Here is a 12357-nt window from a genome sequence, read left to right as displayed (position 1 = left end):
GGTGTACTACAAAAACGAGGACCAATTGCCTGATTTGGTCACTAATGCTGCGTTTGAATTGTTAGTGTGATTTTAGAATCATGATTTTGATTTTGATTTTGATTTTGATTTTGATTTTGATTGTGGAAAAAGACAAATGAGATATTTATCATATCACATATTTAGAGATTTAAAAAAATCATTTTTATTAGAAAAATCGAGCGTTCTGAGACCATTTGATTGGGTCCATCACAGCTCTACTTTATATTATACATAGATATAGATAGATATAGATATTACATTTGAAAAGTGGCAAATTTTTATGCTGCGTTTGAATTGTTAGTGTGATTTTAGAATCATGATTTTGATTTTGATTGTGAAAAAGACAAATGAGATAGTATTATAAATTTGACTTGGGAAACGTGTATTTTTGTTGTGTAGTGTGTTGAGTTGAAATCAAAATCATGATTCTAAAATTAGTTTAACAATTCAAACGGGGCCTAAGTCATCTTATTGTTACAAGGTTGAGTGGCTTCAGGAAAAGATTGGAGTCTGTGGCAGTCTTTGATCCAAGGAGGAGTTTGTTGGTGTTAGATGCTGATATGTCTCAGAAGCTGCTGTGTTAATTTTATCTTTGTCGTTCTGCTTTGTTAAGCAATTGTGTTTATCTGCATTTAAGTTATTAGGTTGCATTATCTTTTACTATTACTTTTAGTAGCTATTTTTAAGGTTTGTAGGAAAGGTGTGCAGAAGTAGTCCTGCAGTTATTCTGTACGTGAGGGCAGTTTCTGTTCTGTCTCTCCTTTTATGTTTGTTCCTTGTACTCAAAACTCTATTATGCAGAGTGTGACTATACGTTTCCTTCATTCCTTCACCTTTCTCTCTATCTCTCTATCCTTGTGTGAGTGTGTGAGTGAGTTTGCTGCAGAAACAGTAAAATTGAACAACAAAAGGGCAAGTCGAGGGGCATATAATACCTGAGGGCCGGAAAATTTAACATTGGTACTCACTACTAAAACTCATCAAACCTTTGTAAAAAAGGCACCAACAGAGTTAACAACACAGTACATACTTTTTATGTAGCATAAACTTGTGACGAACTGTGACAGCAAACACCTTGTTTCGTGTTTTTTATTCTATCAAGACACTGCTAATGACATGTATATATAATAAAACACATAGAGACACTCCATTCCTTCGTTAGTATGATCTTCAGGATCACCTGAACTGAGGGGCATGGTCAGGATCTGGAAGCTCCTATATTCGTTCCACTTATTGCAATTTACCGACCATTTGTTGCTTTGACTCATTCATCGACGCTGAGCCCTCGTACAGTTTCTTCATATTGAAAAAGAAAGGGAAATAGAAAATTTCAAAGTGATTTTCTTTCTGGAAATATATAGAAAGATATGACAGGAATTAAGAGCAGGCGTAAATCGATATCTAAATATGACTTTGTAGCTCACCTTCCACGAGTTCTTCTAGCTCTCCTTTGCAGCTTGTATATTCTTCTCTCCATCATCCTCATGAGCCATAGTGGTCTCCGGAAATGAAGCATGATATATCCTGCTGAAAGTCCAAATGCAGTCCCACATCCATAACCCATTGGTACTGCCCGCCATTCGATCCAACTTCCCTTCTCCGTATCTTCTTCTTCTGCATGAGTTGATGGTGGCAGTTTGTTTGCATCCTCTCCGCATTCTCTTGGCAATGGAAATCCACACAGCCCGGGATTTCCCCCAAAGGAGTCGCTCTTGAATGTGTTGAACTGTTTGCCCTTAGGAATGGGTCCCATGAGCCAGTTCATGGAGAGATTTAAGTATGCCAGTGATGTTAGATCAGCTAAGGATCCGGGGATCTCTCCAGAGAGATTATTCAGCGAGAGGTCTAGCCATTCAAGATTAGTCAGATTCCCAAACGAATATGGGATAGCGCCCGTCAGGTTGTTCTGAGAGAAGTTGAGGCCTGTGAGTAATTTTAGATCCCCGATCGCATCACATATCTTCCCTTGAAAATGGTTACACGATAAGTCGATGACGAAGAATGCTTTTTGAATTTTATGCAACTCTAGCGTAACCCCTTTCCCAATCACACTAGCAGTATAAAAGATTTGGTTGTCCAGTATGCGATCAACAATGTTCCCTCGTTTCTCATCTCCACCTGTCATGCCTTTGAAACTAGCGACATATTGGGTTGGGAAAGCACCCTGGAAATTGTTATTGGAGAGGTCAAAAATTTGCAGCTGGGAAAAGGGTTGAGGCGATCCGCCAGTATTTACTGGACCATGGAACTTGTTCGACCTTAAAACCAGAATGTACAGGCTGGGGAGAGCTTCAAGCCAACTGGGAAATGAATCCTGGAGTTCATTGTTACTGAGATCTAAAGTTTTCAGCTTACTGCAGTTTTCCAAGAACCTTGGCAATTTGCCTCCTAAATGATTTTGTGATAAGTCGATAGTTGTAAAGCTGCAGTTGTTTGGAGCTGATATTGTTTCAGGTATTGGGCCTCGAAAGAAATTCATAGATAGGTCTAACTCGAATAAACTGGCACTCCCATCCACGAGGCACTGAGGTATTCTGCCGGTCAAGCTATTGTTTGACAACGCAAGGCTCGCAAGATTTGTGGAATTGCATAACAGAAGAGGAATCTCTCCGGTGAACCTATTGCTTGAGACAGAAAACAGTTCAAATGTGGGTGGTATGATGGGCAGAGCCCCTTCAAATTTGTTGCTTGAGAAGTCAATATCTGTCAAGTTTGATTGCAGAAAATAGTTGGATGGCAAGCTGCCAGCGAAATTATTGATCTTTAAGACCAGGGTGTAGAGATGAGGGAAGTCAAATGCCAAAGGATCAGGTCCGACGAGACCATGGAAGTTGTTTTTACCCAGTTGCAGAAGCCCTAGCGGGACTGTTCTCAGCCAGTGTGGGAAAGAATCGGTTATGTCATTCGAGAAAAGACTAAGAATTTCCAACCTGGTACAGTTAGCTAGGGATTTGGGCAATGAACCTTGCATTCGGTTAAAACTCAAGCTCAAGTACGAGATTTTGCTAAGGTTTCCCAAGCATGTCGGTATGAGACCGCCAAGCTTGTTATCTGCTAAAGATAGGTTTTCCAGGGAATGCATCCGACAAATGGAAGATGGGATATCTCCAGTGAGATCATTACCTCGAAGGTAGAGGGTCCGAACATTACTAAGTGTGAAGAGGGTGCTGTTAGGCTGGAGGGCCCCATGGAGACAACTACAGGTAAGGTCGACCACGATCACTTCACCAGTTACATAGTCACACGTGATCCCGTCCCACGTGCAGCAGTCGATACCTTTCCTCCAAGAGGCTGTCTTCGGATAAGATGTGATATTGGCGCCATCTATGTTGCAGAAATACTTGGAATCAATATTGGTGGTGATTCCAAGTGAACTGGCAAACTGGAGTAATGCATTACATTGATCAGCATGACCCAAGAATCGCGTGAAAGGAGATGGCATAGGAATACTCATCGACGGCTCAAATAACAGAATGAAGAGACAGGAGAATACAAGTCCTGGCCTCATTCTATTTATTTTTACAAGACTCAAGAAGCAGAGACACACCGGGATATAGTTGGCCAGTTGTTTGAGGACGGCTTGGGAGTCTCATGCAGCTGGTCTATTTATAATGAACATACAATGCATCTAGAAACATGAATATCTAGAAAGAAAGGTTTCTGCAGGAAAAAATTCGTAAATTTTGGTTTATGGCTGATTTTGTGAGTTCTGGACGGGGGTGGCGAGGTGGAGGGGCATATGAAATTACCCTAGCAACAGAATTGAACATTTGTTATTCTACGAAAGATTCAGTTCTTATCTTCTTGAGAAAAAATTGCACCGGAACTATAGATGTATATATTTAGGTTAGTATGACTTGGAACGGTTCATAGCTCAGACGAAATCTAAGTGTTAAGTTCAACAACCGAAGTTCCATAATACTGTTAACTTGATGTGAAAACTCAATATAGTGCCCTCTTATTTCAGCTAAGTGGGCGCAACGTGTCAACACCGTATTTGGCACGAGTCAAGATTAATCCACTGCTAAGTTTTATTTTCTTTCTTTATTATTGTCTGACTTGACTAATTTTACCGGGGTAGTTAAAGACGCTTATTACCTTAAGCACTTTTAATCTTTTTTGCTGTTCATAATACTTTATTGAGACCAGGAAGACAAGTGGAACCGCTCAACACTTGATCTTATGAAATTTCCATAAACTATCGGGTTGGTAAAGCACGACTCAGTGAAGTGCGCCATACGTTTCAGTCCATGTTGTCGGTTCTGGAAGTCCAAGCATCATGCAAAATTTCGAGGAAGTCCAAGCAGCATGATTTTTCTCCACGGCGCCTGAAGATTTCTTCCTGTATATCTCAGTGACGCAGCGTACAACGCGAGTAACAGTCACAGACCCGTTGATTTGCGCACGAATACTGAAACTACGACCTTCTATACCTGTTGATTCTACGAATACCAGGAAATAGACATCAAACTCGAATCGATCCGAAATTGGACAAATCACGAAAGTTCTGAATTTTATTGATAATCCAAAAGACGACTCCTTTTTTGCCATAGGGCTTACAACGTTTAAATAGAGAAAACGAGAATAAATCGAAAAAAACAAAATATCCTTAAAGATAAACTATCTCCTAAAATATCGAAATATTCTTAAAGATAAACTAACAAAATATCCTTAAAGATAAACTATCTCCTACAATATCGAAATATTTTTAAAGATAAATTATTTCCTAAAATAGCAAAAAAAGCCCTAATTAACATAAATTGCTCGTTTGAGGCCATAAACGATGAAATTCGGCCTAAATCTCGTCTTTTCATGGCCAAAGGCCGTGAGTTTTGCTCCTGAAACCGTTTCCTTCGAAATAGGGTGTTAGAACCTACTTTTCTCCAAGTACCGACTTGCCAGGTTGTTTGCCGCATCATTCTCCCATGGGTGGAGAGAATTCGACCTCGAATTCGCCCTAGGAGTCTAGAGATAAAATTATCCACACAAATATACACATATTCAATACTTGACCGAAAATCGATGTTAGCATAATCCGAGTACTTTCCAGCACTCTCAATGTCGAGAGCACATACAATTGTATCACTAATATCGAACTTTTCACCATAATTCGAAAATTTTCCAACGGTTTAGAATTTTCTTGTGCTCCCGAAACCAAAGTTGTGTTGGGTTTCTCCGAGATTCTCTACAGGTTCCTCCACTCTAGAGATACCAATCGAGCAAAGATGCTGATCTTCGGGAGGAGTGTCAGACATGTCAACTGGTTGCACTGAAACAATCTTGTAACTAAAACAATCCCTTCCTCCAGTGATTCCGACGGTCGCACGGGCTGCAGACCAGCAGTCGTCAAAAGCGCCCTCATGGAAGCCTGATCCTTGAAGACCACTATCATTGATGTTGAAATCTGTCACAATCTCCTCCTCCTTGTCGAACTCAGGATCTCCATCGCCTCCCGCTACAAAAAATGCTTCATCGGATGGATTCTCTTCGGAAAACAAAGTCGCGCCCCCTTCAGAATTGGAATCATACTCGATTTCCTCTCGATCAAGGTCAGAATTCGGATTAGGGTTTCTCCGATTCTGATTCTCCAAAAGTGTAGCCATCTGCTGTGTGAACTGCTCCATCATACGATCCATCCTCTGATTCACGACTTGCTCCATCCGTTCCATCCTCTGTTCTAGTTGTCGCCGGTTGTCACGCTCAAGAACATCGTCCACACGATCCCTTCTCCTGGGCGGCATGGCTGTTCCAGATCAAACCGTAGGCTTTGATACCAACTGACGCAGCATACAACGCGAGTAACCGTCATAGACCCGTTGATTCCCGCACGAATATCGGAACTACGACCTCCTATACCTATTGATTCTACGAATACCAGGAATAGGTATCAAACTCAAATCGATCCGAGATTGGACAAAGCACAAAAGCTCTGAATTTTATTGATAATCCAAAAGACGACTCCTTTTTTGCCCTAGGACTTACAGCGTTTAAATAGAGAAAACGAGAATAAATCGAAAGAAACAAAATATCCTTAAAGATAAACTATCTCCTAAAATATCGAAATATTCTTAAAGATAAACTAACAAAATATCCTTAAAGATAAACTATCTCCTACAATATCAAAATATTCTTAAAGATAAATTATTTCCTAAAATAGCAAAAAACGCCCTAATTAACATAAATTGCCCGTTTGAGGCCCTAAACGATGGAATTTGACCTAAATCTCGTCTTTTCACGCCAAAGGCCGTGAGTTTTGCTCCTGAGGCCGTTTCCTTCGAAATAGGGTCGCTAGAACCTACTTTTCTCCAGGTACCGACTTGCCAGGTCGTCTGCCGCATCACTCAGTCTCGTAGATATGTTGTTGTCAAGAGAAAACAAGTCAAGAGTTCCAATGGATTAATATAATGTTTTGGATAGCAGTTTCAGTTTCCCATTTTCTTGAATGAAAATCGCATTTAAAGACATACATCTACACCTTCAACGTGCAATCCGATGCTTAGTTATCCTTTTCCTTTTTCTTATATCCTAAGGGGAAAAAAAAGAGTAAATTGCACTAGTGGTCCAAAATGTTTTACAAATGTTTCATTATGGTCCAAAAAGTTTTTTTCGTTACATGATGATACAAAATGTTTCAAAGTTGTTTCATGATGGTACAAATCGTCAATTGGCCCTGACGCCATTAACATTTTGCTGACGTGGCGCGTCCTATGTGTCACTTTTATTACGTGGAACCAATCATAGTGCGCCACGTCATTTAAGAGAAAATAAAATTTTAAAAAATCCAAAAAATACAAAAAAAATAATAAAAAAAATACAAAAAAAGAATAAAAATTTTCAAAAAAAATAAAAAAAATTTTAAATTTTTTTTAAAAAATAAAAAAAATAATAATACAAAAAAGAGTAAAAATTTAGAAAAAAATGAAAAGAAATTAATTTTAAAATTTTGAAAATTATTTTTTTAAAATTTTTTTAAATTTTTTTTATTTTTAAAAATAATTTTAAAAAATTAATATTTAATATTAAAATTATTTTAAAAAAAATTTAAAATTTAAAATTATTTTTAAAAGTTTTTAAATTTTAAAATTTTTTTAAAATTTTAAAATTTTAAAATTTTTCGGCCACGTCAGCAAGGAAGTGACATGTAGTAGCCACGTCAGCGTCGGCTTAACGGCATCAAGCTCGAGTTGACGGTTTGTACCATCATGAAACAACTTTGAAACATTTTGTACCATCATGTAACGAAAAAAACTTTTTGGACCATAATGAAACATTTGTAAAATATTTTGGACCACCAGTGCAATTTATCCAAAAAAATGATGATGATGATGAATAATAATAATAATAATAGTCCTGCGAAAGCATTTCTGTGGCCCGTCACCACCTAGAATTGCTCGCAGAGGGAAAATAATCACTTTGCTATCATCAATACTTACTGCTGTCTCACAGTTGGGCAGTTAATTGAAGAAGCTGTTCTGCCGTGATCACGGCCATCTTCCACTCAGAGTCACTACTGAAATCGATAAGCAGTACCTGAGCAATTTCATCACAAGCATTGAGAACCTGACAAAAGGATTGGTCACCTAGCATAAACACCAAACTTCAAGTTAATGACCCGGAACCGAACCCTCAATCCACAGCGACGGAGCTGAGAACAACAGTGTTGTGCAGCAGTCTTATCCTTGCAATCCCTCGACTAACGGACGGGAGGGGCGCTGATCAAAGGAACAGTCCGATCAGAGAACAGCACTGTTGTATTATTATTATTTTTTTTCTTCTGTTGCAATGCGTAGCTTATTAGATTATGCTTTCCATTTTAACGCTGATATATGGCGCCCATGTTGTGGGATCGGAATTCGCTGTTCTATCAGGGATGGAGTGAACTACCCCCCTCAGCATCGACAGCCATAAGTAAAATGATCCGGTGATTCTTTTATGGTAATGTTGCACCTCCTCCAAGCTTCTTGCTCCAGATGGGAGCATTACTATCTAGACTCGAGCTAGTTGGGGCTATGACTAATTGTTGTAAGTGTTTGGACGCAGGAAGATTCATTGAGCACTGCGGTTCCCTGAGAAGCCAACTAACCAAAGCCAACAACAAGATCAAAAGGCCAAAGCCTAGATACGCACATTATTACTGTAAACGACTTGTAAAGCTTCAAACCTGGAATAAACCGAGGATTTTGATAGCAATGACAGGAACAGAACCTACAGCATATACTTTCATGTGGCATGAACTTGCTAGGAGCCGTTTCCGGAAACCTTGACAACCTCCTGAGGAATGGAATATGCACCAGGAACTCGCTTGTGCTGCTCAAGAGGGGTACACGTGATCTTGTCCTACACGCATCAGTCCTGGTGGTGATTTTAAAGGAATTGGAAAATTGGAGTAAGGCGTCACATTAGTCGTCATTGACAGCTCAAAAAGAAGAACTTCAACGCTCAAAGGAACGATTCCTTGAAGGGATCTTATGGAATTTCCATAAATTCGGGTTGGTGAAGTAAGATTCACAAGACTACAGTTATTAAAGTTATCGAATATGCTGAATTTGCTGGGCTAGCTTTGTAATGATTTCCAACTTAGATATCGTATTATCATTGAATTCCTTCAGAAAGAACTTATCAACTTTGACAAGAATACCTGAAAACAAAGTGGTAGTAAATTTCCATGTGCCCGGTGAAGTTTGTTATACGTCTTGATTTGGCCCATGTTTTCGATTCCGAAAGACAAATGAGGGGGATGTGGAAGGGCAAAAGCTGAAGAATTTTTGGCTCTATTACTACCATCATGGCTAAATATATCACAATTGAAGTAAGATTTTGTGACTCGGCTGCGGGGTTGAAGCATTTCGTTTGAGTCTCTAACTATAGATCTCATCAGATATCCAGATGCAGAGCTAACAATACTTTGTACGATAGTGATATTTTTTCTTTCTTGGTTCAAGGAGATTGGCATGTGGACTTTTCTTCTTTCATTGCAGTGTCTAGTTGATAGTATTCTACTTTCATTTCATCACCGAGGGCGCTGTGTCAAAGGGATCGGGGATAAACTGTCCTACTAGGAGTGATATCCACTGCCTCCTCAGCATTGACAATCACGAGAGAAAAGATCCAATGATTATCTTCCATTTTTTGATTTCTGGAGATGATAATGATGCATCTCTGCCGAACTTTGGACCCAATACGAGGGTGTTACTGTTTATGCTAGAGCTAGTCAGAGATAGTTTTCTAGTGCTACGACTTCTTGTCGTGGCATCTTGGATAAACCAAGCTATTGGCTGTAAATATATGAGGGAGGTTCAGCTCAGCTCCTGTACCAGCATGGATTTCAGTTCATTAACAAGTAAAGGAAATCTGCAGTAGAAAGTCTAGGAATTGGAAAGAAAAAAAACATTTTCCGATTCTGGTAAATAGGAACTCCTCGAATGCTCATTAACATACACAGAGTCTTATCATTCAGCAAACTCCGTCTTACCAAGAACAGAACCATTAGGCCGTACTTGACGTCGTTGAGATTAGTTGATATTCAACTTCCATATTTGCCTTGTGTTGTTTATTACATCACAACATTGCAGGGATTTGAATGTTTAAGATCTCCCGAACTGAGGATGGGTATGAAGGCTCCTACATTCCTGCCATTTATTGTGATCCATCAACTGATGTTGCTTTGCCTCAATCATCGCCGCCGCGTCCTCCGGCCATCTCTTTGAATATAAAAAGAAAAAGAAAAAAATTGAAGTGATTTTCTCATTAGAAATAGAAGTTTCAATAGTAACAGAGAGCACATGCAAATTATTATGTAAATACGAGTTTGTAGTTCACCTTCCATGAGTTCTTCGAGCTCTTCTTTGCAGCTTGTATATACTTCTCTTCATCATCCTTATGAACCATAGAGGTCTTTGGAAATGAAGCATGATATATCCCACAGAAAGTCCAAGAACAGTTGCGCATCCGTAACCCGTTTGGTACCGCTGGCCATTCCATCCAGCTTCCATTCTCCGTGTTTTCTTCATTTGTGTCCCCTCCACATTGTCTTTCCAAAGGCATCGCTCTGAAATGTGTTGAACTGTTCGCCTTCAGGAATTGTGTCAAGACCCGAAAATTCAGCAACATTTCTTTTAAAATTTCAATAATCCAAAACTTGCTAATATTTCAATATGCTAGGTCTCCAATTGTCAATTTATTTATTCCATCAAATAAATCACACGTTAAACATCCCAATAGATTATTACTGATCTCTAATTACCAAAAGAATAATTATACAAAAAAAAATCCAGACCATAACATACTTTTAAGCTTCTCTTATGATAGCTCAATTATCTGTAAGATATAAAATAAACAAGGCTATCTAGGAACTCTTCCAAGTTGATCCCCGTTGTCAAAAATGGTTCTCCTGCTCAGCCAAGCTAATCTCTAATCCATCTGAAAAGATAATATGCAGAGTGTGAACCGCGTCTCAGTGAGCATAAAATTTCACAGTAAAATGAACTACTATTAGATAAAAAAAATATTTTTAAATGACCAACTTTTCATATAGATAATACTAGCATACCCAAGTCTGTCATTTAATTTACCAACACAGCATGTTATACAATATATACAAATAATTACTAAATTCATTTTTAAACAATCAATTATCTTTATAACCATATAATAATATTATAGTTAACCATTAACTCAGCATCACCAAACATTCATACACTGACTAAATCTAGCAAACAACACGACTTTCACAGAACAACTTTAAACAATCTCAACAATCATCATCTATAGCAATCACACCAGACAAATAATATACAATACAACCAATCAATATAACCATAGGGTCGTATTTCCTCTCAACCGAGTTATAACTAGTACCGTGACCCTACACCTCAGCTTAAATCTCCATATCTCACCCTACCACTTCTCATAACCGGGGGCCACCCATGATCAAGCCTCCAACCTAGCTTCCATTTTATATCACGTCGGTTCAACGGTCTAGGCGTCCATTTTATATCCCGCCGGATCAGCAGTCGAGACGTCCATTTTATATCCCATTGGTTCAGCGGTCAACCACACCCCAAATCCTATTCCATCAAGTCCAACGGTCCCATGGCTATAACAATCAAGCTGCAATATCAGTATCCACAAGCACAATTCCAATCACATTACAATGATATCATATTATCATCACATATCTCATACATAATCATCATACACAATCACACCGTATGTCTCAAGTCAAAATGAAACATAAGAGGGCTATATGTCCCAAATCCCTTCATACAACATCGCAAGACCAATGCTTTAATCTCTAACTATTACAATATTATTCTTAAATAATGTATATAACTATAATACATCATTTTGCAAGGAAATAGAGTAATCATATAATTTTCCAAAATATTTCACTGGGTTCTAACCTTTGGAATGCATGGTTTTGGCCTCCGCCATCCCTATCAATTATAAATGTAACAAGAAATCAATTTCATGAGCACATAATCACACTATCGTATCATTAATTATACTCCTTTCCTGTCCATTTCTTCTTCATCCTTGAGTGGGCTCTATTCCGGGTTCCCTTTTCATCACTTCCTTTCGCTCTCACCTTCAGCTCGCTCACTCTCTCCCTCTCTTGCTACACTCTCCGCTGCCATGGACCCATTATCCTCTCGATTCTTCCCTAAACCCCAAGCCTGAGCTATCCATCAAGCTCGCGTTCTTCTTCTCTACTCTATTTCCTCTCGAGCAGAGCTCTCCCTCTCTCTCTCTCTCTCTCTCTCTCTCTCTCTCTCTACGCTCAATTTCCTTTCCCTCGATACTTCTCTCTCTTTTGCACAGAACACTCCTTTTTCCCTTCGTCATCTCGGTTCTTCCCCTGTTCCTCATCTTCGGGTGAGCTCCATCCCGAACTCTCCCATTCCGTCTCTCTCTCTCTCTCCCCTTTTCTTTTTGCAATAATCTCCCGAAATTACTCTCTCTCTCCCCCTCTCGCTGTGGTTGTTTCCACGCTACTTCACCCTTTTCCAAAAACAGACCAAAACACAATAAAAGCGAAGGGAAGAGGCAGTGGAAATAACAATGGGCTCGAGGTAAAAGTGTTGGGGCCTTATGGGCTTCATGATTCCAAGCCTACACTAATATATCAGCCCATTAGCTTCTTCTTTTTTTTTTTGTTTCAAGCCACCTGCATTATAATTACATGTGTGTGTGTATATATATATATAAGTCAACAGTGTCAACCAGCAGCAATATAGATATATATATATATATATATAATACATATAACATATATGATTAGGTTTATTGGTGTCGAAATTGTCGGATTTCACAAATTGGTCCCACAAGTCGGTTCGT

General features: G+C 38.9%; 1 protein-coding gene across 1 annotated transcript; it reads right to left on the bottom strand.

The window, feature by feature from the left end:
- Window positions 1–966: 966 nt before the first annotated feature.
- LOC116213378 (receptor-like protein 43) lies at window positions 967–3593 on the bottom strand. Its single transcript, XM_031548266.1, has 2 exons — window positions 1446–3593; window positions 967–1317 (listed from the first exon to the last, which is right to left on the bottom strand). The coding sequence occupies exons 1-2, from the start codon at window positions 3527–3529 to the stop codon at window positions 1290–1292; spliced, it is 2112 nt and encodes a 703-aa protein (XP_031404126.1). The 5' UTR covers window positions 3530–3593; the 3' UTR covers window positions 967–1289.
- Between the last annotated feature and the right edge of the window lie 8764 nt (window positions 3594–12357).

Source organism: Punica granatum, chromosome 7 (genome assembly GCF_007655135.1).
Source record: "Punica granatum isolate Tunisia-2019 chromosome 7, ASM765513v2, whole genome shotgun sequence".
Classification (NCBI taxonomy): domain Eukaryota; kingdom Viridiplantae; phylum Streptophyta; class Magnoliopsida; order Myrtales; family Lythraceae; genus Punica; species Punica granatum.
The sequence above is the reverse complement of the archived record's forward strand: the minus strand, read 5'-3'. Positions and strand labels throughout refer to the sequence as shown.

What these genes read in the sequence shown, in the direction of transcription:
- LOC116213378 (XM_031548266.1), bottom strand. Translation starts at nt 3,529, where the DNA reads ATGAGGCCAGGACTTGTATTCTCCTGTCTCTTCATTCTGTTATTTGAG. An exon ending in GCTAGAAGAACTCGTGGAAG is followed by an intron (nt 1,318 to 1,445) that starts GTGAGCTACAAA and finishes TTCAATATGAAG; the next exon opens with AAACTGTACGAGGGCTCAGC.